Source organism: Solanum lycopersicum, chromosome 5 (assembly GCF_036512215.1).
Source record: "Solanum lycopersicum chromosome 5, SLM_r2.1".
NCBI classification, from domain to species: Eukaryota; Viridiplantae; Streptophyta; class Magnoliopsida; order Solanales; family Solanaceae; genus Solanum; species Solanum lycopersicum.
The window spans coordinates 5,048,804-5,075,506 of record NC_090804.1 but is presented as its reverse complement, the minus strand read 5'-3'; the positions used below and the strand labels follow the sequence as shown (position 1 = coordinate 5,075,506).

Below are 26,703 nucleotides of genomic sequence, written 5' to 3'. Positions count from 1 at the left end.
AATCTGGAAGTCATCATCACAAGAACATCTATCCTCAAATTACTAATCTAAGAGTATCTAAGAAGCTAAAATACATAAAAAGCTAGTCCATGCCGGAACTTCAAGGCATCAAGACATGAAGAGGAAGATCCAGTCCAAGCTAGAAGCATTAGCTCACCCTGAAATCCGGTGTAATGAAGACTGGCTAGAGTTGCGGTTGAGTTGAAGACGACGGCACGTTTGCTGCACTCCACAAATAACAAGGAAAGAAACATACAAGTAGGGGTCAGTACAAAACACGGGTACTGAGTAGATATCATCGGCCAACTGAAAATAGAAAACAATATGCATCAAATAATATCATAAATCAACTACAATACTCAATCTGTAGCAACAACATGTACAAGAATCTTTGATAAATAACGTCAAGTACACTCATGAGGATTCAAGCCTCCATATCATACTCATATGGGAATTAGGTTCATTAGATTGAGTATATTAACATCTTTCAAGATTCATCACCTTTATTCTTGTGTCGGTACGTGACACTCCGCTCCCTTACTACTATGTGTCGGAACGTGACACTCTGATCCCCTAGTTCTACGTGTCGATTCGTGACACCCGATCCCCTAATTCTACGTGTCGGTTCGTGACACCCGATTCCCTAATTCTACGTGTCGGTTCGTGACACCTGATCCCCTAATTCTACGTGTCGGTTCGTGACACCCGATTCCCTAATTCTACGTGTCGGTTCGTGACACCCGATCCCCTAATTCTACGTGTCGATTCGTGACATCCGATCCCCTAATTCTACGTGTCGGTTCGTGACACCCGATCCCCTAATTCTCATTCTATTAATTCATCAAGCCTTCTCTTATACCAAGGCATCATCATCTCATTACTTTAGTTCATCAAGCCTTCTCTTATACCAAGGCATCATCATCTCATTACTTTAGTTCATCAAGCCTTCTCTTATACCAAGGCATCATCAATAACAAGAGATTTTCAAGATTTGGGATTCAATAGCTTCATCATGCTTATTTCATCACAATTATATAATCACATTCATGCAAGCATACAATTAAGCATATAGAAGACTTTACAAAACAACCCAACACATATCATTCGCTATTAAGAGTTAACTACGAATAGTATAAAAATCATAACCTACTTCCACCGAAGATTATTGATCAAGCAAGCAATTTCCCCAAGCTTTGTTCTTCGTTTTCTCTATTCCTCGTTCGATCCTCTCTCTCTCTTTGTTCTTTCTACTTTTTTTATTCACACCCTCTTTCTTTTATCCTAATTAACATATAATTAAGGACAAAAGATGGCAATAATAACCCACTAATTAACTTAAGGTTACCTCTTTTAACCCCCAAGTAATTAGACTTATTAAATTTAACCCACTAACTTTATAATTAAAGAAGGAATAGTCCAAAACGCCCCTTAAAATAATTACAGAAATCTGACCCAGTCTGGGATTTCGCAGCCTGTGACGGCCCGTCGCGCCTGTGACGGCCCGTCGCGCCTGCGACGGTCCGTCCTGCTGCTCCATCACAGACTTCAGAGACTCAATTTCTCTGGAGTCTGTGACGGTCCGTCACACCTGTGACGGTCCGTCCTGCCATTCCGTTACGAAGTTCAGAGAGTCGATTTGAGTATCCAATTTTCAGAATTCTAAGTATTTTGGAACGAGATACCCTCGACGGTCCGTCGTGCCATGACGGTCCGTCGTGGGTTCCGTCATCTCAGCCTGTTTTTCCAGAAATAAAATCTACTGCTCCAAACGACTAAACAAGTCGTTACACGATTCAAGTACGAGGGTCTACCAGACCATTCCATCTTACATTTTAATGTTCAACACATTTGCATGCCCCTCAAGCACAAATTGGAAATTCAATCGTATATTTCTTTTCATCGACACATTCTAATGAATCATTACACATATGAATCTTATAATTACTTGTCCCCACATCTGAAAAATAATTATAAAGCTCGTTAGCATCTTAAAAGAACACAATTTCGAGAGGATCATAGTTATACACACAATGTCTTGGTCATGTCAATATACAAATTTTCTGCAATTATGAGTGGCTAAATGAATTCAATAATGAGCTAAATGATAAATTATAACATATTATATTTTTTAAGAGTGATAAATTGAGAAATACTATATAATTTAGATCAAATTGCACTGTATCAATAAATGGATCATCGTTTAATTTTATTTAAAATATACTTAGCTATATATGTTGATCGATGAGTTCGATTGACATAGACTAAAACGATGTATGAATTATAGTCCAACCTGACCTCTCATTTTTTTGCTCTCATCACTAGCTGTTATTATGCATTTTTTTACTTTTCTATTGAGATATTTTGTCCAACTTTTGTTTAATTACAACAATATGTTGTTATATTCTTTTTTAATAAAGGAAGACCATTTGACATATTTTATTAAGAGGGTATATTATGATCTTTAAATTTTTTATTTTTATAATTATTATAAATAAATCTTTAATTTAGGTCTTAACATATTGGTATTTTATAATTAATTTAATAGAATTCATTAATCATTATCTTTTTCATTCTACTCCATACCTTTTTTTTTTTCAACATGTAGAAGTAAGAGCTAGACAAGCTTATAAAGTTGAATCCGGAGCTTAAAGGGTACAAAATATTAATAAAAATTTCAAAATGGTATATAAAATTTTTATATTAACCAAAATGGTAAAATCGCTGCATCAACAGCGACTTACCCCACCGGAAAAAGCAAAATCGTTGTCTCTACAGCGATTTTGCAAAATGTGATTTTTTTCTTTAAAACAAAATGAAATCGCTGCGATTTATAATATTTTTTTTATACAAAACCAGCAGCGATTTCAAAAAAAAAATTTAAAAAAAATAAGGAAATCGCTGCTGGGGCAGCGGTTTAACATTTATAATTTTTTATATAAATCGCTGCTTAGGCAATGATTTCTTTTTTTTAAAAAAAAATAAAAATCACATTTTGCAAAATCGCTGCAGAGGCAGCGATTTTGCTTTTTTCAGTGGGGTAAGTCGCTGTTGATGCAACGCTTTTACCGTTTTGGTTAATATAAAATTTTACATACCATTTTAAATTTTTTTTTAATATTTTGTACCCTTTAGGCTCCGGACTCTTATAAAGTTAGTTATTATTCCCAATTTTTTAAACGAAGAGTATACTCATTATAAATCATAAAATTGAATGATATATCTTTTCCTCCTTTACTTTCTTTCTTTTTTATAATAATCACGATAAATAAATTAGACGGAAGAAAATAACTCAAAATCTAAAATAGTAAAAGAAATAAAAAAAATTCATATCATGATGCAACCAACTAATATATATATATATATATATATATATATATATATACACACACACACACGTACTATATATGTATTTTTTATTAAAGAAAATTTTTAAATAATTGCACGTAATATTTTTAAAATGATTTTTTTTACATAATCTTTCTAACTACTCTATAAATATTTTACTTATTTATTGTTGCAAGTCAATTTACTTGATGATGCAAAAACATATAAACTAACAATACACAAAATTTAAAACATGAGAATAAAATATTCGTTTTCTATCTGTACCCTTATTCTTTTAGGTAGCTTTGATCTTTTCGTCGTGGCTAAGACATGATTAAATAAAAAATAAATATTCTTTTATTGATTTAGTCAGGTTCTTTAAAAAATAGATTGAGGGATGATTCTGGTTATTTTTGAATAGTATAAGAATGTTTTTTGTTCACTTAAATAATACAAAAAAGTACATTAAATTTGAATCATAATTAAGGAATGATTTTAGCCACAAACTCTCTAATGCACATCATTTTTAAAGTCATTTTACTAGGTGTGACAAATCGATGATTACTAAAATAGGTTGGATCAAGATGGACAGTATCAGTAAATGAGTCATCCCTAATTTTGCCTAAAATATACTTAGTTACGGTGGATTGAGTTAATATAGACTAAACGATGAATCATAGCCCAACCTGGCTTATACTTAGTTATATTATTCTTTTGAAATAAATTAACGACGAACCGTAGAGTTAGCGTTCCTAAATTTTATTCTTTGTTTACAATTTTACACAAATGCATCATTTTTTTTAATGATAAGGTTATATACGCATCAAACCACGAATAATATATTCATCTAAGTTACAAAATTATATATCTATTCATTTTTTCCTTTATAATAATCACGATAAATTAATTAGACGGGAAAAAATAACTCTAAAATCTAAAATAGTAAAATGAAACAAAAATCTCATATCATGATGCAACCAACTAATTATTTTATTGCAAATTTTTTGTCATGTAAACAAGACGAAATGAGACATTTTCAATATAACTTTATAGAAATTTTTTCAAGGTTAATACTTGCCACTTGAACCACTATCTTCATGATCAATAGAGTGGGTGTTGAGTGAACGGCATATACATATTAACTCAATACAAATACATTTTGGGTACCCATTTTCATAACTCGGACAATCTGCTGATGTGTGACATCTTGTTATGCCTATCGCCACATCTAAAAAGTTACAAAATAATCGTTAGCATTTTACAATACGTATCAACAAAGTAAAAAATTACAAAATAAATTGATCTGAAGGGAAAACAATAAGAGGAAACAAAATAGACTAACCACAAGAAACAATCATCAAAGCAATAACAAAAAGTGCCATAATCGAAGTTTTGCCCATCTTTATGTAAAATATAAAATCTTTTAAGAATTTCAGAGTGTTTCTTAGTTCTTATTATACACAACCTTATATAGTATTTAGCATTGAGAACTTGCAAAAGAAAATAGTTATTACAATAGTCTTATTTTAGACTTCAGTTATTGTTTTTTTATACATTTCTAAATTTGGTTAATGAGTCAACAAAATTCTTTGTACTATGTGGAAAGGTTAGTCAAAGAACTATTAAAATTCTAACTACTAACCATAAAAGGAAGTAAAAATGTTTTTAAAGTACATTTAATTTGTTCTTCCTTAATATACGGGTAAAAATTAAATTAATTTGGTTAAATTATAGTGAGTTTTCTATCTCACCCAAATAAATAAATGGAAAAATTAGCAAATTAGTCAAATAACTTAACTTAATTAATAAAAATCTTCATACTTTATAAATATTAGTCCAAATGTCAAAAATGTCATTAATTTTGAAAGGATTGCGTATTCTAATTTACTTCCTATTTTATCTCATTTTAATTAAATTTTTTCAATTAATCCTCATTCATATATATTAAAAAAATAAAATATTTTCTCTCTCATTTTTTCATCTTCCAATTCTTCTCCGTTTCAAAATCTACCTCTCTTCTTCTTCTTTTTTCCCAGAAAAATATATTTACAAAGATATTCACACAATCCCTTTTATTAAAATATGAGTCTTTATCCGTTTTTTAATATTTGCTTTATGATTTTATTTTTGTATAAATCGTTCAAAATTGTTGTTCGTAGTTAAAATCACTTTTTCGGTTTGATAAACTCTAGATCACTCTCCAATGGCAGAATCTAAGAGAATTACTAGAGGTATTCAACTTAATCAACAATGTTCTATTTTTCAAATATCACAATTGAAACTTAGAACACAAATGACGATAATTTTGTATTTTAGTTTGTTTATTTTGTATTTCAATCTCACTTTGTATTTTAATTCAAACTTAGCACAATGAATATCATTTTGTATTCATCATAATGGTATACCAACAAAGTCACATATGTATTTAAATAGAAGTGAGTATTTATTGTGCTCATTTTGTATTTCAATCTTAATTTTTAATGACAAAAAGTTTGTATTTCTTTTTCATTATGTTTTCATCATAATTGTATACCAACAATTTTTATATTTTATGTGTTCACTTTACAATTCAAATTAAAATTGAATATTAAATTGTGTTGAGTATTTTACCGTGATCATTTTGTATTTAATTCTCACATTGTATTCAGAAAAGTTTATATTTTTTGTGTTCATCATAATGATATACCAACAAAGTCAATTTTGTATTTCAACTGACGTGAGTATTTTTTGTGCTCATTTTGTATTTTAGTCTCAATTTCAATGACAAAAAGTTTGTATTATGTTTTCATCATAATTGTATATCAACAAATTTTGTATTTTATGTGCTCACTTTACCATTTAAATTAGAATTGATATTTTACTTGCATAGTGAAACTAAAATTGTATCCTAGTGATCAAAATTGTATTACATAACTGCAAAAAAAAAATATTTCTTTAATTTGTATCACAAAAAAAATACGAATTGTATTCCAATATATATTAGTCATTATATATGAATACGATTAAAGAAAGATACATGATTCTAGAAAAAGAATAGCATACATAATGAAAATACTACAATCTGTTGAGATTGATACAATATTCTAAAAAATACAAAATTTTAAAACGTGATTTAATCAAATTCATTTCAACATAAATTGAGTATTATCAATGAAAATTTAAAAATCGATACTAGAAATTTGATGAACAGGTGGGATGAGTTCTTTGTGTTTATTTTTTTGAATTTGTGTTTACTTTTGAATTTTTGTAACTTATGAGACTTTTAAGCAATTGTTCCTATTTTAAAAAATTCTCTCCCCTAAATTTCTCCTTTTTGCTAGTTAACAATTATATTCTTTAAATAAAATTTAAACAAGATACATAATAAACTAAATATTTGACATTTTTACTAAATATTAAAAGTATTGACAATGGATCCTATTAAATGTGAAAATATTAACATTTTGAAAAATTTTCCAACAAAAATCTTAGGCCCATTACTTAAAAATCCATATATGATTTGTTTGGCCCACAATTAGAAGATGGTAAAATGAAGTTAGGGTAGCGTATCGTTTGTTTTGTTTGATTTTGAGGTTTATTGGTTATTGATTTGTAGATATGCTAAATATTTTATAACATAGTATAAGAAATAAATTACTTCATATCCCTATTCTTTCATAAATTACAAAAAAATCTCTTTTTAGTGTCTTTCTGAAACATAATATTGTAAGTGACTACATTAGTTAATAAGCTGTTGTTATCAGTTTAATGCGTTAAATAAGGAATTAAAAACAGAAATTATAACTGTCTCCCACAAATCACGCGTATGTTTCTTCCTTCAACCAATCAGTCGTTTATAAAACTCTAACTGAATTAGAAATTTCAAGTTATAAAGCTTTCTCCCTTTTCTTCGAAAAATTTAGAACACAGTTTGTGAACTTATTAAGGCATTCTGGATGATGAGAAAGTGATGTTAGATACAAGCGATACAGAAGTAATGGAATAGTAGTTGGGAAAATATTTCATTCGTGAATCTTATTACAGCAATTGCAGCTGAATTTGATATTGATGATTTAAAAAAATTATTGAGATTAGATACGTTGTAGAAAGTAATTCGTCTCCATTGTGTATTTGAAATGAAAAGTGTTTGAAATTGTACATATAAATTAAGAAACATGAGGTGAGATTCGATATATGTATCCCTTATGCATCGATACATTAGATAAAAGTGATGAAGAGATACAAAACTTCAATGCGACAACAAGTGCAATTGTGTAGTGAGGGTGAAAAAACGATGCAAAGACTCTAATCATTGTTGAATAAAAAATTGGTGATTTCTATACATACCAGAAATGGAGGTGGAAAATTATATATCTGATACAAATATTTCTGTTATGGAAGTGAAGCAATTGTAAAATCATAAGACAACTCTAAAGGCTATAAAGGCAAAATACAAAATAAAGCATAACTTCAATTTTGTAAAGTTAAAAAATATGATAACAAAATGTATGTGATACAAATATCTGATATTGTTCTTCATTTTTTTTATAATTTATTTGTTAATATATTTATCATGATACACAGATAACATGTGTAACGTGCAGTCGTAGGCTAAGTATCATGTTCGTTTAAAGTTACTTTTGGTTATTAATGTATTAATTAAGAATGGTAGATGAAAAATGTTTAATATGTGTATTGTGTTCAGTGTATACAATAAAGTATCATGTTCATTTTGAGATACTTCTATTTATTAAAGTATCAATTAAGATTGGTATGTGAAATAAAGGTTAATAAGTGGTTTTGAATTAGTTATCTGATTTTTATATGAATATGACTGAATGTATCCTCATTAAACCACGTTATATATCAATATGTGTACACAATACTATTTAACTAAAAATATTTGTAATAATGTGTCTTCAATTACATTTTGGCGAAATGATCTGATGAACCCTCACACTTGTATGCATTTGTATTATGAACTTTTCTATTTAACCATTTGTCTATACTTGTATGCATTTGTATTATGAACTTTTCTATTTAACCATTTGTCAATTGGACCCTTCAACTCATTAAAATACGGTATTTCAAACTCTTCTGACCATTGATCATGTTTATGTGACATTAAAATGAATGAGTTGGCGAGATAGTGTAAAACACACACCCAAAAGCAAGTGAAGAACATATTTAATTTTAAAAAATATAAAATGATATTTTTTTTTTAAAAAAGGTTTCTTCTTCCCCTCACCTCATCTTCTTCATTCATCAATCATCCCCCATCCCCACCCTTATCACCGCTCAAACCTTCCTTATCAGCCAACATACTACTTCAATCCCCCTTTTCAGTCATCTCTCTCCACATATCTGCTCTAACCCTCCTTTTAAGTCATCCCCAACTCCATATCTGCACCAACCCCTCTTTTGGGTTTCAACCATCCACCACTCCATCTTTGCCTCAACTCCTCTTTTCAGTCACCCTCACCCCATTAGTAGACTCAAATTTTATTTTTTAAAAAAATCATTTTAGTTTCACCAAATACCACCATTAAAGAGTAAAATTTCAAATACAAAAGCCATACAAAGTAAGAAATAAAAGGAAACAAAGAAAGATTAATTTAGATCTAATTTAAAATTCAAGATTTTCTTTTCAAGACTCTCATTCTCAATATCACTTTTTCTTTTTTGTAGAAGACAAGTTTAAATGGAAGAAACTTTCTTTTTGTATGAAGAGAAGCTTATTGGAACAAAAAGAGGCTATGATCGGAAAACACCCCTTTTAGTGGAGGAACAGGGTGGTTGGCGGCGGCATTGATGGAGGAGAAAGATGAAATTTATGATCAGAATTTCATATTGCCGGCGGGATATACAAAAGAAAATGTGTTTTGTCCGTAAGAAAAGAGAAGAAAAGAAAATGGATAGGGGCAGGTGGTGATTTTTATTTTTTGGGTGAAGGGTAGAGGGTGGGGAGGAAGAAGATGAAGTAGAAATATGCAAAATGAGTATAGAGAGAGAAAAAGAATTGTACCTTTTAAAAAATAATATTTATTTTAAAATATTTAATTTCTGATGTGTCATTAAAAAATAATAATAATACCGACGTGTCATTAAAAAATGACGTGGAATTCATGTGTAAATTGAGTGTAATACACGCACACACAAATAATTATAAAGAAGTTTCAAATATTGTGTTTTATTTAGTTTAGGGGTCCAGATGACAAAGGAGTAATTAGAAAGGTTCAAAATGCAAATCGATTCAAGTACGAGGGTCTACCAGACCATTCCGCCTTATATTTTTAATGTTCAAACACATTTGCATGCCCCTCAAGCACAAATTGAAAATTCAATCATATATTTCTTTTCATCGACACATTCTAATGAATCATTACACGGATGAATCTTATAATTACTTGTCACCACATCTGAAAAATAATTATAAAGCTCGTTAGCATCTTAAAAGAACATAATTTCGAGTGGATCATAGTTATACACACAATGTCTTGGTCATAATATGTGAATAAAATAATTTTTGACTTTAGTATATGCTTCATTATTATTAATAAAGCTTTAATTTAGGTCTTAACATATTTGTATTTTATAATTAATTTAATAGAATTCATTAATCATTATCTTTTTCATTCTACTCCACACCTTTTTTTTCAACATGTAGAAGTAACAGCTAGACAAGCTTATAAAGTTAGTTATTATTCCCAATTTTTTAAACGAAGAGTATATTCATTATAAATCATAAATTGAATAATATATTTATCTTTTCCTCCTTTATTTTCTTTCTTTTAATAATAATCACGATAAATAAATTAAACGGAGAAAATAACTCAAGATCTAAAATAGTAAAAGAAACAAAAAAAAATTCATATCATGATGCAACCAACTAAATATTTTATTGCAAATGTTTCATCATGTAAGCAATATCAAATGAGACATTTTTAATATAATTTTTTCAAGGTTAATACTTGCCACTTGAACCACTATCTTCATGATCAATAGAATGTGCGTTGAGTGAGCTGCATACACATGTTCCATCAACACAAATACATTTTGGAAACATATTTTCATGATTGTTACAATCATCTGTTGTGCTACATTTTCTCATGCCTGTCGCCACATCTAAAAAGTTATAAAACAATTGTTAACATTTTATAATACGTATTGACAAAGTAAAGAACTACAAAATCAACTGATCTGAAGGAAAAATGATAAGAGGAAAACAAAATAGACTAACCACAAGAAGCAATCAAGAAAGCAACAACAAAAAGTGCCATAATCGAAGTTTTGTCCATCTTTTTGTAAAATAATAAAACCTTTAAGAATTTTAGAGTGTTTCTTAGTTTTTATCGTACACAACCTTATATAGCATTTAGCATTGAAAACTTTCAAAAGAAAAAAATTTATTACAATAGTCTTGTTTTAGACTTTTAGTGATTTTCTTTTATAAATTTCTTGATTTGATTAATTGGTCAACAAAATTCTTTGTACTTAGTCAAAGAAATATTAAAATTCTAATTACTAACCATAAAAGAACAAAACTAAAAATGTTTTTAAAGTATGTGATATTCATTTAATTTGCTCTCCCTTGTATATGGGCCAAAATGAAAATAATTTGGTTAAAATCCTAGGCCCATTACTAAAAAACCATCTGTGATTTGTTTGGCCACAATTGCAAGAAGGTAAATGAAGGGTTGCGTATCGATTTCGTTTGATTTGAGGTTTATTGGTTATTGATTTAGAGATGTGCTAAATTATTTTAGAACTATTAAAATATTAACTTATCAGTTATCGATTTATTAATTATCAACTGTTATTGATTTGGTAATTTGTTTAACCGTTAAGATTTGATTTAAAATAATCACTTAAAAATACTGTGACGAACAAAATGAGTGGACATGTAAGTTCACATATCACATCACTGTTGAATAATCGAGAATTTGAGACACTCAAAAATAAAAAAGATAAATTTATATAGTAAATCAAGGACATTATCTACTAAATTGTATAAATATAATTCTTTAATTTACAATCAAGTTATTAGTTAATCCATTAAAAAAAATAATTTCAAATCATTAAAACTAATATCTCACTAATTAAAAAAAATCAAAATCGTTATTAAAACCGCTAAATCAATAATTTATTATCAGAGGCAATAACCTTTTTTTATTGGGATTATCTGTTTCCGTCCGCTTGAACTGCCCTAATTCATGAATCCAATCAAATCCGACCCGACCCGACCCATGAGCTAATCCAATTTAAACCCACAACCACATCAGCGAAATCGACCCGTCAAATTTCTTCAGACCGGCCGCCGGCACGCTCGCCGGAATTATCTTTGGTGAGAGATCAGTATCACAGAATTTGGCTCGCCAGGTATTTTTCTTTCTATTTGGATTGATCAATTATGATTTTGCCTAATATTGCAATGAACAATTTTTTTGGATAATCGTGGTGTCCGGGCTAGCTTTCGTGCAGTTCAATTGTTTGAAATCAGCTGGAAATCTTTCCGTTTATGACCTATTTCATGCTACAGCTGTTCACATACCTTAGATTTGTTCCGTGTTTATTTCGTTGGCAGAACCGATCCATTCCATTAGGGGAGGCCTGTTTCATGCTATAGCTGTTCACACTTTAGTTTTGGAAATGTTTTTAGGTTAAATCACATGCAAAGCTTGAATCTTTAAGGGTTGTTTGGTACAGGGAATGGGATAGACAAAGTTATCCTACCATATATATGATGGGATAAACAATCTCGGGACTAACTAATTTCCCTAACCAGATGCAGGATAAAATAGTCCTGCATTTTGTCTCGGAATTGTTATTCCTTATCCATCATACCAAACGACTCCTTATAGTCTTAGTTTTGTGACTTAGGATGTACCGGGAGGATGTCTTTGTATACCCACCAGGGCTTTGGTTATTGAGTGATGTGGTGGTTAGGCGTAAGTTACGTGTTCAAACCCTTTTGTTGGAAAAGCCTGGTATTTAAGTGGGAAGGGTAAAGGAATGAGCCCATTATACACCACAACAGACTGCAGGATCCTATCGGTTATGAAAAAGAAGAGAGGATATCTTATCATTGCTTCGTTGATGAAAATTTAACAGGGCAATAACTGCAGTTATATAACAAAAAATGTACCAGCGCAAGTAGACAACTACTTAACCTTTTGGTCTCACTTGAAATAGTACATTGTTTTTTTGTTGAAACTGATAACATGAAATAGTACAGTATTTGTCTTCTATATTTCATTTTTATCTTAATCTAGACATATTGAAGGATGGTGTAGCTTCTAGTTCAAACTTCAACAATGTTTCTTTGACATTGTTGCTTCATCCTTATCTTTACTTTCCTTCCTTCCGAATGCTTTAATCTTTTTCATCCTTGCAATGATCATTTGATTTGAGAATATCTGAGCTGCATCAGTTCAACTCCATTAATTTATCAATCGACCTGGTTGGAGAGTGTGGCCATTTTGTGAGGTCCAAATCAATCTAGTTATAATTTACCATGCCTCCCTAAAAAATTGTCTTGAACATATCACATTATTGTGTTGGAAGTTGGTATATCTCAATCAAAATGGATGAATGATTAGCATGGTGAATAATTTACTTGAATCTAAACATTCTGGTGCAGCGAATTCTATGAAGCGATCTAAGGATCCTTTTGAGGCTACTTTTGAGGAGCAGGATGACTCACCCCCTGAATCCCCTGCTGGAACCGATGAGAATGAAGGCCAAGATCAAGGTGCAGTTGGTGTTAATATGAATGAAGGTGACGATGTTAATACCGATTCTCGTGAAAAACCTTCAACATCTAAAGCTACATCAGTCTCTGTTAGTACTGCTGGTCCAATTAGCAAACCCAAAGAGGAAGATGAGGAGGAAGAGGAAGAAAGCATGGATGTGCAGTTAGGAAAACTCTCATCAAGTAGTGATCCTGACAAACTGGCGAAGATGCAGTAAGTTTGTCAGTTTATGTTTTCAAATATCTCGAACTCTTTCTGTTTACAAGGATTCCATTCACAGAAGATTGTCAAGATTGTATGCTATTATCCTGTTCTGTGATAGCTTATGTGGGTGGTTGGACCTGCCTACTGATCAATTTGCATAAAAGAATAACTCCTTTTCTGATGATTTCTATCCCTTCCTCTCACCTTCCTTTCTTTCCTTGTTGATTTGTTACTCAGACTATTAATTTAACTCTCTTTTGTATGCTGTATTCCCTCAGTATATCTGCTGTATCATTTTTTTTTTAACAAAAAGTATGTATATATAACCAGCAGGTCAATGCTTCTATTGAGATCTGTGAACAGATCTCATCTAGCTTGATATGCTTGATTTACTGCAGATAAACACCAGTAGGAAATATAGTAGCTGTTAAATAATAAATTGACATTTTGTATCAGCATTGTTAAGTAAGGGCAATATGGAGAATAACTAATTTAGTATGGAAGAAACCATATTGTGGTCAAGGCCAATAAAATGGGAATTGTACATTGCAGTTATATATATACTTGTTATGCTAAAGTTTTTCTTCTGCACCTCCTTGTTAAACAACAATATACCTAGTATAATCCCATAAGTGGGTTCTGGGAGGGTAAGATGCACGGAGACCCTACCCCTACCTTTGTGGGATAGAGAGGTTGTTTGGATACATCCCTGGCTTAAAAGGGAAGCTATTCATTGAAGGGTTGCAATAAGAAAACATGAAAACAAAATATCAGGACACATAGCAAAATGAAGCAACAAATAGTAGAAACACATAGAAAAATAAGAAACTATGCGAGTTACTAAATACTACTACTAATAAGGAGAAGAGGATATGGCATTGCCTCTCCCACCAAACGGGCGACCACACGCGGCTACCTACTAAATTTCTACTCTAATGCTCGACCTCCAGGCCTTCCTATCTAGGGTCTGCACCTCGTTTTTACGTGAGCTCAGTTTAGAATATTTTTCTATCCTATAATCAGCAGCGCTCTACCTGGTATTAATAGAGGTTCTATGACACTACAAGAAAAGAGGTAAAATTCCTTTTGAGGTAAGGTAGGTGAAGGGAGGTAGACATTTGGCTTCTCAAGTCTCGTACTTGTTATTCTATGTTGTCAAACTTTATTTGCTATCTATTTCCCATTCCTTCCAAATATGTGAAAGCATAAAAAGAGATCGAACTTCTCTGGTGCAACATACATTTTCAAAATATTCCTCGTCATTCGAACCCGAAATGTCTCCTGTTTCAATAACAGTTATAGGGTGATGGATGCTTTCATCCCAAAAGAAGAAAAAAAAACAAGAGAATAATTATGAAGCTATGGGAGTTGAAGGTTGTGATTTCAGATGTCATTCACAAGTAAAGTAGAATCTCTGATATGAAGCAATTATCACATATGTATTTTTAGATGCTTGAATTGCTGCAGCCTAGCCCTTTCTTTAGCTGTATCTCCTACTTCCACTAGAAAATAGAAAAACCATTTGCCATTTTTCTCTTATACCCGATCAGTGGTGGCTGCTATGTACCACCAGTACCTCCCTATTAAGGGATGGGCAACTCGCACCAAAATAGTCGTACTTGAGCCGAGGGTCTATTAGAAAGAGTCTCTGTACCTTCTCAAGGTAGGGGTGAACTTGTACACATCACCCTTCCTTAACCCCACTTCTGGGATTACACTGGGTATGTTGTTGTCTCACACACAGCTGTCGAATAGCTATATCCAAACAAAGCAGGACTTTATTAAAAAAGGATGGTTGTGTAGCCCTCACCTGGGTGGCTTCTCCTGTTACTGTAGAAGATTTAACTTTGGATTTGAGCTAGATCTAGTTAGACGCTCTCTGCAGAGGCAGTGACCATACCCCACAGCTACATCAGTCCAATAACTATTAGTTCACTTTGTTATCTTCTCTTTCAGGTCCATCTTATCCCAATTTACAGAGGAGCAGATGAGTAGATATGAATCTTTTAGGAGATCTGGATTTCAGAAATCCAACATGAAGCGGGTATGTTTTGCCATCCTACCCATTTTATCATCTTTTTCCTGCTTTTTGCATGTTCTGAATATGATCTGTACTATTATAGACAAAGTACTATAGATGATGTCAGAGTTGTTTTCTCCTCTACTGTAGCTTGTCTGTTGTGTTTGTTTCGTTATTCATGTGCGTGTTGCTTTTTGTTTGCTTGAGCTGGGAAGGGAGTTGGCAAAAAAGGTTATACTGAGAAAATGGGCAGAAATTTCTCTATCAACTGATCCTCTAGTGTGGCTTTCCAATCAATATGGTCCGGCCTTGCCCCGGCCCTGTGCATAGTGGGAGCTTGGTGAACTCAGCTGCCCTTTTCAAGAAATGGAATGTAGATGATAGACTGGTGTCTGAGATAAAACCCTATACCCAGTAAACCACATCAATTTCCTTGTATTCATCGCTGATACTCACGATGTATTCATGTCTGATACTCACAAATTTCCTGATATAGTAATTTTCCTAATCTCTTACTCTCCTGTATGAGAGGACTTCTATTTGGAAATTCTCTTACTGCAGCCTCATGCTAGTTTTGGTTTGATTTGTTTTGAATTAATAGGGCTTTTTTCTCTTGGATTTCTTCTGTACCTAACATTTAGCCATTTAAGCAAATAGTGTTGTTTTTCAGTAAAAATATAATATCAGAACAAGAACATGATAGAAAATTGTTGAAAATACATGTGAATAGAATAATCTTGTCCCTTTATTGTGATCTTGTGGCCATTGAGATGTTAACTTGTCTTCTCTTGTACTTTTCCATACATAATTTGATATGATTTGTTTGAGTTAAGATGGGAAACTCCCAATTGTATGTTTACTTCCAGAAACCTCTGCCATCCCCCTTAAACCCTTTTCTCCAATCTTTTTTTTTTCTACATGAACCCTGAATAATTCTTGCCCCAACTTCTCTCTTCCCAATCAACCCTTTATCCACATACACACAAACAAACAAAAACCACAGTAAATATATTCATAGTACCACCAAAATCCTTTTGGATCTTTCTCAAATAGTTTAGCTAATGGCCTTGTAGTAACCAGGATTTTTGACCTTTGCTCGGCTGTTCCTATGGCTTCAGTGCCTTACAACCCTTCTTTTGTATTGGGGAGTGTTAGTGCCAATAGGGTCTGTCTTAGAAGTACTTTCTTTCTGAGGAATCACATCATGAATGGACTTTTATAATCTGGGTTGAAGTGGAAACAGGATAAAAGAGATGCTAGAGTAGTGTCTTAGATAGCTTCTGCTGTATCTGAAAAAGAAGCTTCTGGGAGTTCTGAGGAGACCCATGAGAAATGCTGTGGTGGGGTTTCATTTTCTTTTGTATAGTTTTAAAGTTTTGGTTTGTAATTTTCAGTTCTTGCTTTCCCAGATTGGGTATATTGTTGTTGTTTGACTTGAGATGGCCTTGTTACGTGATATTGGACCAATCCCTAACATTAGCCTATTGAAGCACATTCTTTTTGTCTTTCATTGCACACATGTAATGTTAGAATTCATTTTCTCAATAGACGCGTAACTGTCAGATGATTGAGAATGAAGCCAAATCTTTGTGAATATGTGAGGATCTTGTGCAAGCCTTAGGGCCATTGAGATATTTGCTTTTCCAGTCTGATCATTTATTGTGCATAATTTATTTTTTGTCGTGACTCTTGTGTGTTGTCGATGCAGTTGCTGACCAACATCACAGGAAGTGCAAAGATATCTATTCCTATGACAATTGTGGTGTCTGGGATAGCAAAAATGTTTGTCGGTGAGCTTATTGAAACAGGTAAATAGACAGATCCACTTGTTATAGAGATAATTGATGAAGCAAACGTTTATCCTTTATTTGGGAATAGCAAGGATGACTTGTCGTTGGAATGATCTTATTTTCGTTCTATTCTTAGACACTAGTGCACAGCTCCAAAATATTTGCCAAACTATAATCAGTTTCTGACCAATTTGCAACAATGAGGCATTAAAAGCCCAAGACCAGTAATATTATCCGTTACTGAGCATGTTGGTTAACATTCATTTGGAACACTTTACCCCTTTAAAGTAACAAAAGAGTGGCTCTAAAATGTCTTCTATGTACTCACACATCGTACCTATGCTAAGTAAGCACCCGCCAATGTGTCTGAAATTGCATTTGACGTGTCTGACTGGTTAAGGATGTTTGGCACTATAACTAGGGAAAACATAGGACTTTTTAGCAAGAACAATAAAATGACTCTCCTGCCTCAGTGTTGGCCCAGGCACTGCCCTCCTTTGTTCCTAGTGGTCTCTGTTACCCTCTACCTGTAAAAGCTCACTGTCACATTGTTTCTCTGCTTTTCCTTTCCCTTCTTCAAAAGATCGATAGAATCAACTGAATATTTCGTAAACCTAGGTGAACACGTTTAACCAATTTCCAGTCTAATTATGCAGTAAAGAGTTGCCAATCTTTAGTGTTTCAAGGTGGAAGTGTCCTCAGTTAAATAAAGTTGAAGGGCTATACTGCATTGATTTTCTCCAAGTAATGGTGCTCACTCATCTTACAATACCTTTTGCAGCTAAAATGGTGATGGCAGAGAGAAAAGATACTGGCCCAATCAGGCCATGCCACATAAGAGAAGCATATAGAAGGTTAAAACTTGAAGGCAAGATTCCAAAAAAATCAGTGCCAAGGCTTTTCCGGTAGTGAACGTGGAAGCAACCTGTAGTTATATTTCAGGTTCATTGTCTTCCTATTGCTTACAAGTCCTCTAATGTGTCTATGTTGAATTGTCGCAAATCCTTAATTATCTTGCACTTCCAGGTCAAGTAAACATTGCTAGTCACAAAGTTGTCGAGTTAGGACACTTTTGCATTGCCTATTATATATGGGGTTAATCTGTTAATTAAATTACTTAATTAGAGGGAAGGAGTTTAACATTTGTGAAAATATTTGTACTGCCCGTAACCTGGAACTGAAAATGATGGAAGGAGAACACTAAGATTGCAACATCTTGGCTAAAATAACAGCATCATTGTATTTTTGGGCAAATCATCATTGTGACCATGGTCGAGTTTGTTGACCATGTTGTGAATTTCTCAATGCACTTGGATGAAAGAGAAAATTGGAGTGACGGGACAACAATGCTTCTTCACCATGTTGTGTGGAGGAGGCATCACAACGGTCCTAAACTTTATCAAGTAGAAAAGAAACCAAAAGATAATTCAGATCAGTTTGATTGTTCTTCTCTTTAATTCTAACTGTGGACGTTGTCGTTCATTTTCAAAATCATTTGTTCACGCTCTTAAGTTTTTACAATGTTTCTCATCCCTTGTTCTCCATTCTCTCAGATTTGTAGTAGTCAGCCACTTTCCTCGCAGAAAGGCGTAAGGATGAACTTGTAAATCTTGGACGAAAAGATTCATGAGGTGTACCTTTACAAGGTGAGGCTTTAGCTTCTCTTTGAAATGTTGGGGTTCCATTAAAGAAGTAAATTTCGAGGGGCATCAGCCATGGTGGGAAGAGAGCTCTCACCTTGACGAAAGGATTGGCAGGACGAAGATCCTGAACAAATTGTTTCTTAACTGTGTAGTTTTTGGTGTTGGTACATTGAGTTTCAGCTGTTGCCATCATTTTTCCCTTTTTCCAGAAGGGCATACTTAGGATACATGAAATTATGAAAATAGTAGAAAATGTTTGGAAAAAACAGATCGAGTTAAGTGGCATTCCAAGTTTATTGTCTCTTTTCCACCTACTTAATTCCCCCGACCCGTTCCGGATCATCCCAAACCCCGTTACCCCGAACCCCCACTTTCCAACCCCCTTTCGTTTTGTTAGATATCATATAAATAGTATTGGAATAATGTTTTCCTGCTTAACTTACCAAACATAAGAAAATAAATAAGAAATCTACTTGATTGCTGAGAAAACATTTTTTAGAAAATCATTTTCGGCTAAAAATATTTTCCTTTCCTACCAAACACACTTGGATATTGAAAAAATCAATCATTTGTTAAGTGTATACATTAAAAGGATAATAGTATAAAATGACAAACTAATAACGTAAAATAAATATAGTAGCTACCGTTTGATTTATTTGTATTCCATAGCAAACGGTTTGTCAGTCGCCTCTCTCCCTCATATTCTCGCTCGCCACTCTACCTCTATTGTTCGCTCCCAGTCGCTCGCCGCTCTCGCTTTATACAATAGAGCGAAAATTGTATAAAGCGAGAGAAAATTGTATATATACATACAAATACATATATCTTCATCCTATAAACTTATAATTATACAATGCAAATATTTTTCTGCCCAATTTTCTATTGTCTTATTCTCTTTCTTGTTTTATACATACACAAATTATACAATTGATTTGTTTAATTTTTTGCATTTGTATAAGGATACTTTTGTATAATGTTCATTTAGACATATACTATAGCACAAACTTATACACATACATAAATTGAAGTATGTTTGTATAATGTATATATATTGAATCATACATCCAAACTAAGGACGAATATAAGTATACATGTTTTCTCTTTTTTCTTTACTTTATACAATTTCTTCTGCACTGCATAAATATAGTAATTATACGATTCACCAAACAACGATTCATCGGTAATTAACAAATAAATGTTTTTTCCTTTCTCTTTACTTTATACAATTTCTTCTGCATTGTATAAATATACTTATTATACAATTCATCAAACAACGATTCATCCATAACAAACTACAATTTTACTTCGGAAAGCAATTTTGAAAAGTTTGTCATCACATAAAATTAAGAAAATTTGTTATATGTGAAAGTTGTCCAACATTATACTCCAATGGACCTCTATCAAAAGCCCACTACATGTATATTAGCCACTTTGATTAGTTCTCTCAGTATATATACAAGTTTGCGCGTATACCCCATATTAGTGAATAAAAAAGTAAATATTTAAATGTTTTATAAGTATTACTCCCTCCGTTTCACAAAGAATGGTTTAGTTTGACTTGACATGGAGTTTAAGAAAATAAAGAAGACTTTAGATCATGTAATTCTAAATTAAAGTTATGTCAAATGTATATAATTGTCCTTTAATCTTGTGGCCTTAAACATGCCACGTGAAAATTGTTACCAAAAAAAGAAAGATATCATTCTTTTTGAAACAGACGAAAAAAAAGAATGTCATTCTTTTTTAAATGGAGAGAATATAAATTTACATGGTCGAGTAATTTATTTTTTGCGTTTTTCAGTACAATTATTTATTTCCTCGTGAAATAGAAGATATATAGAGAAAGTATTCTCTTTAGTTTTGTCAAGTGTGTGGATAATTAGAAGAATGTTATATACTCGTTTCTGCTTACAATATTTTCATAAGGAATTATAGTTATGTTACCTATAAATAGTAAAAGGAAATTGCTCAAATATACCACTGAACTTTGAGAAAAGGTTGATTGATGTCATCTGTTAAAAGTGTGACTCATTTATGTCATTTTCATTTGAGAAAAAAGCTGATCTATGCCATAATTTGTTAATTGAAATAACATAGATGAGTCAAACTTTAAACGAATGGTATATATGAGCCTTTACTCAAAGTTTGGTGATATAATTGAGCCTTTTCCTTTTAAAAAAAATAATTTAATTAATGATCTGACCGAATCATAATTTGACTTGATCATGTGTAAAAATGATTTTGCAAAACAAAACTTTTTTCAATTAGTAAAATAATGGCACAAATAGAGATATCAAAATAGGTTGACCCAACCCAACCCTAAGGGGTTAGAGAGTTAAATGTGTTGGGACGGACTAACCCTTTTAATTGAAGGGCCTATAAAATAGTAGCCCAACTCAGCCTTAAGCAGACCACAAACGGGTTGACCCTTCAATCAACAAATGAACAATATTACTTTCTTAGAAAGAATATTTAAGAGTATCGAACATTGTCGTTGATGAACACGACGTCTATATGTACAAATTTCATTTATGAATCACACACTTCGATGAATACTTACAAAAATACAACTTTGGTGAATACATACAAAAATACATAATAGTCAACATAACATTTAGCAAAAAAACGTTGACCATTCCAGCATTTTTCTCACAAAAAACTAGCTAGTTTAAAAGACTTGATTTTTAAAAATATTTAATAATAAAAACTTTACTAATAAAACAATACTAGAAATATATATATAAAAAATATTTTTTAAATATCATAGCCCACGGGTTGTGGCCGAAATTTTTCATGGACGTCCATTGAGAACTTAGCACTGGACCCAATTCGTTCCGCAGGAAAAAGGGTGCATTTTCAAGTTCAAAAGAGCTCCAAAGCAGGTAAATACAGATTTTACCGATTTTCGTGCGCTATAGTCCATGAAACTTTTGTGACTTGGAATTTTCGAAATGAAATGGCCGAAATTTTTCATGGACGTCTGTTAAGACCTTAACAATGGATGAACCTACCTTGTCTACTTATGTCTTTATTTTATATCTTTAGACTTTTGTAAGGGCTATGTCCCAAAGTTTGTATTAAAGAGAATTAAGTCTAATGTAATTCTATGTTATAGATGGTTTGAGACATAACGTCATAGATATTCTTTCATTTTTATAAAAGACTTCGGTTATTAAAAGAAAGTTTTAATTTTCTGCTATTTTAATATGCTTTAATGTTTATGATATACTAAGGATTTGTATGAAATCTATGAGAGGTCGAATACGCCGTGTTACGACTAGAGGTGCTCTCGGGTCATGATAAGTTTTAAAGGACGTCCATGAAAATTTTGGCCATTTCATTTCGGAAATTCTGGGTCACAAAAATTTCATTGATTATAGCACACGAAAATCGGTAAAATCTGTTGTTACATGCATTCTCGTTTAAACTTGAAAATGCGTCCGTGTTCCTCACGAGACGAGTTGAGTCTATTTCTAAGGTCTTAAAGGACATCCACGAAAATTTTTGACCATTTTGTTTTGAGAATTTTGGGTCAAAAAATTTCATGGACTATAGCACAAGAAAATCGACAAAATCTACGTTTACCTGCTTTGGGGTTTGTTCATACTTGAAAATGCGTCCGTTTTTCCCGCGGAACGAATTGGTCCTTTGCTAAGGTATTAACGGACATCCATGAAACATTTTGATCATTCCGTTTAGGGAATTTTAGGACACAAAAATTTCACGAACTATAGCACACGAAAATCGATAAAATTTGTATTTACCTGCTTTCGAGCTCGTTTGAACTTGAAAATGCATTCGTTTTCCCGCGGGACGAACTGAGTCCATTGCTAAGGTATTGACGGACGTCCATTAAAAATTATGATCATTTAGTTTTTGGAATTTTGAATCACAAAAACTCCATGGACTATTGGACACGAAAATCAGCAAAATCTGTATTTACCTGCTTTGGGGCTCGTTTGAACTTGAAAGTGCATCCATTTTCCCTGTGGGTTGAACTGGGTTCATTGCTAATGCCTTAACGGACGTCCATGAAAAATTTCATCCATTTTGTTTCGGGAATTCCAGGTCACAAAAATTCCATGGACTATAGAACATAGAAATCGGTAAAATCCGTGTTTACCTGCTTTGAGGCTCGTTTGAACTTGAAAATGCTCTCATTTTCTCCGCGGGACGAATTGAGTTCATTGTTAATGTCTTAACAGACGTCTATGACAAATTTCGATCATTTTCTTTTGAGAATTTCGGGTCACAAAAATTCCATATTCAATATCATACGAAAATCGATAAAATCAACATTTACCTGCATTGGGGTTCATCCAAACTTGAAAATGTGCATGTTTTTCCTGTGGGACGAATTTGGTACATTGTTAATGTCTTAATGGGCGTCTATGAAAATTTTTGGCCATTTCTTTTTGAAAATTTCAAATCATAAATTTTTCATGGACAATAGCACACAAAAATCGATAAAATCAATATTTACCTGTATTGTGACTCATTTGAACTTGAAAATGTGCACATTTTTTTCGCAGGATGAATCGAATCCATTACTAAGGTCTTTATGGATGTCTATGAAAAATTTTGGCCATGTTTTGAAAATTTCGGGTCACAAAAATTTCATTGACTAGCACATGAAAATCGGCAAAATTAACATTTACCTTCTTTGGGGCTCGTTTGAACTTGAAAATGCGTCTGTTTTCCCTGCAAAATGCACTTGGTCCATTTCTAAGGTCTTAACGGGTGTCCATGAAAAATTTCAGTCATTTTATTTCGGAAGTTTTGGGTCATGAAAATCGATAAAATCTGTGTTTACCTACTTTGAGGCTCGTTTGAACTTAAAAATGCTCCCGTTTTTTTCATGCGTGACGAACTGGATCCATCGCTAAGGTCATACGGATGTCCACGAAAAATTTCATCCATTTCGTTTTGGAAATTTTGGGTCACAAAAATTCCATGGACTATATCACATGAAAATCGGTAAAATCTGTGTTTACCTGCTTTGGGACTTGTTTGAACTTGAAAATGCGCCCATTTTTCCCGCGGAACAAACTGGGTCCATTGCTAAGGTCTTCACGTATGTGCATGAAAAATTTTGGTCATTTCATTTCATAATTTCGGGTCACAATATTTTGTGAACTTTAACACATAAAAATCAGCAAAATCTGTGTTTACCTGCTTTGGGGCTCGTTTGAAAATGCGCATGTTTTCCCTGCTGGGGGCGAACTAAGTTTATTTCTAAGGTCTTAATGGACGTCCATGAAAATTTTTGACCATTTCATTTCGGAAATTTCGGGTAACAAAATTTTCATAGACTATAGCACACGAAAATCAGTAAAATTTGCATTTACCTATTTTGGAGCTCGTTTGAACTTAAAAATGCGTCTGTTTTCTCCGTGGGATGCACTGGGTCCATTGTTAAGGTCTTATCGGACGTCCATGAAATTTTTTGATCATTTCATTTTGAAAATTTTCGGTCACAAAATTTTCATGGACTATATTACACGAAAATTAACAATACCTGCTTTGGACTCGTTTGAATTCGAAATTGCATCTGTTTTCCCCGCGGGATGAACTGGGTCCTGAGGCTTGAGGGTTGAGTCTATGAGGCTAGCAGGTCAAATGATACTGGGCTCAAAAGTTTCATTTCTAAATGGGACAATAAGCCTAGCGGGCCAAGTCCATTTAACAGCTCTAGGCATGAATGAGTCTTTTCTCAAACAGAATTTGCATAGATAAGCTAAAATTTTAATAAATAACATAACTACATTTTTTTTAAATTCGATACCATATTAAAAAAAAAATTCTCTTAAATAAAAGACGAAATTTGCAGTCTTGACCATAATTTTGGATGAATTTAATTAAATTTGATCAATGTAAGTAAGTAAGTTTATTGTAAGCATTTTTCATTGTTCACCAATAAACAAAATAGTTAAGTAAATCCTTTTTCCAAAATTCAAAAGTGGGAAAGAAATTTAAGTAAGTTTATTGTTAGCATTTTTCATTGTAAGCAGTCTTGACCATAATTTTGGATGAATTTAATTAAATTTGATCAATGTAAGTAAGTTTATTGTAAGCATTTTTCTTTGTTCACCAATAAACAAAATAGTTAAGTAAATCCTTTTTCCAAAATTCAAAAGTGGAAAAGAAATTTAAGTAAGTTTTTGTAAGCATTTTTCATTGTTCACCAATAAACAAAATAGTTAAGTAAAATCTTTTTCCAAAATTCAAAGTGGCAAAGAAATTTACCCTTTTCAAAATTGGAAATAAACATGTGGCAAGTAATTAATGATTTTAGGTATTATAAATAGTCACAATATGAAACATTCTAATGTCAAAAAAAAAAAAAACTTTTCTTTACACAAAAAAACATGGCTAAAGCTTCAACCATTCTTTTGTATTTGGCCATTTTGTTGATCTTTTCATCTGGTTAGTCTATCACTTTTAAAATTTAAAATGAGTTTTCCTATGTTTTTACTACAACAACAACATTATATACAATAATATTAAACTTTTTGTAAAAATATATTTAAATTACTAATCTCTTTGCTTGTAAATATATTATTAATTCTTAGTCTATCTCTATTCAATTATTGTTTATATTTTTGTGCAAGGTGCTAACAATTCTATTATTTTTTTTGGTTGAATTATCAGATGTCATTTTGATGGGACAAGCATGTACTTTGGCATCAGAGTGTCCACAATGTAGGGTTGGAATTCCAGAATGTGCTGATGGTGTGTGTATATGTTGTGTTGGTCGAACATGTCAAGGTGATCAAGAAAACATTAATCTAGGTCAAATATTATGATCTTACAAGATTATTCTAATTAGTTATTAAAGCTTTTTAGAGCTTATTATATGTCAGTCCAAAATATGATTATTGAATATTAATAAAGATTATTATATTTTATCAAAAGAGTTGACTATTTATAAAATAGTTTCATATTTTAAAGTTTTGATTAGTATCTTTATAACTCACAATTATCATATTTCACTGTTACTGTCAATCTAACATTTATAATTGTCAATAATTAGTATTAAAAATATGCTTTCATCAAATACGTAATTATATATTAATCGTGATGGAGCTAGAATTTTCAATATGAGACCCTTCGTAAAGAGTTGGGGGAGGAGTACCTATAGTCTCTCTTTACTCTTATGAATAATTGGGCCTTGCCCGATTTAATCTAAAAAAGAAAAGAGTTAGGGAGTAGTACATACAGTCTCACAATGATTCGAGGAATATTTGGGCATTTTGAAGCCATTTTATAGGAATTAGACGATTTTTTCATTCTTTTTTTTCATTATTATGAAATGGCTTTTGGATAATTTTTTTGAAAAAACTTTACGAGATTCTCCTTGAGCAGTTGGGGAGCAGTATGTATAGTCGCACCATGACTTGCGGCATTTTTAGGCATTTAAGAGTCATTTTATATGAATTAGGACGTTTTTTTTTTCAATTTTTCGTGTGTTAGCTAGTGAATATTTGATTAAATGAATTTCAGGTGATACTTTTTAATAAACTTTACGAGCCCATCTGTAAAGAGTTGGAGAGCAAAATGTATAGTCTCACCATGATTCGAGACATTTTTTTGGATATTTAGTATCCAATTTATAGGATCTTTTTCAATTTTTCGTGCGTGTGAGCCCATGAATATTTGGTGAAATGACTTTTGAGAGATCTTTTAGAAAACTTTACAAGACCCTCCATAAGGAGTTGAGGAGTAGTATGTATAACTTCACCATGAACCAGAGCATTTTTTGGCAGTTAGGGCCACTTTAAAGAAATTAAATGATTTTTTTTCTCAATTTTTCGTGTGTGTTAGCCAATAAATATTTGATGAAATGAATTTTAGGCAATTTTTTTTAATAGAACTTTATGAGACCCTCTTTAAAGAGTTTGTGGAGCAGTATGTATAGTCGGACCATCGTCTGAGGAATTTTTTTGGTATTTAGGAGCCTTTTATAGGAATTAAGCAATTTTTTTTAATAT

The 26,703-nt window shown here is 32.2% G+C and overlaps 1 protein-coding gene and 2 long non-coding RNA genes across 4 annotated transcripts; 1 reads left to right on the top strand and 2 right to left on the bottom strand.

Annotated features, from left to right (window-relative positions):
- Window positions 1-4,290: 4,290 nt before the first annotated feature.
- On the bottom strand, window positions 4,291-4,767 carry LOC101252986 (uncharacterized). Its single transcript, XR_182710.5, has 2 exons — window positions 4,667-4,767; window positions 4,291-4,552 (listed from the first exon to the last, which is right to left on the bottom strand). It is a non-coding gene; the product is annotated as an uncharacterized lncRNA (long non-coding RNA).
- A 5,410-nt stretch (window positions 4,768-10,177) lies between these two features.
- LOC112941475 (uncharacterized) lies at window positions 10,178-10,676 on the bottom strand. The gene is made up of 2 exons (XR_003246737.2): window positions 10,544-10,676; window positions 10,178-10,428 (listed from the first exon to the last, which is right to left on the bottom strand). It is a non-coding gene; the product is annotated as an uncharacterized lncRNA (long non-coding RNA).
- Window positions 10,677-11,474: 798 nt separating this feature from the next.
- LOC101252686 (transcription initiation factor TFIID subunit 11) lies at window positions 11,475-19,201 on the top strand. Of its 2 annotated transcripts, none has more exons than XM_004238956.5 (6): window positions 11,475-11,682; window positions 12,944-13,268; window positions 15,216-15,303; window positions 16,988-17,087; window positions 17,851-18,011; window positions 18,623-19,201. In XM_004238956.5, the coding sequence occupies exons 2-5, from the start codon at window positions 12,952-12,954 to the stop codon at window positions 17,976-17,978; spliced, it is 633 nt and encodes a 210-aa protein (XP_004239004.1). In that variant the 5' UTR covers window positions 11,475-11,682; window positions 12,944-12,951; the 3' UTR covers window positions 17,979-18,011; window positions 18,623-19,201. The 2 variants fall into 2 exon arrangements, 1 of the variants encoding a protein (XP_004239004.1); XR_011221105.1 differs by having other exon boundaries at window positions 11,478-11,682; window positions 17,851-18,340; window positions 18,982-19,013.
- Window positions 19,202-26,703: the final 7,502 nt, after the last annotated feature.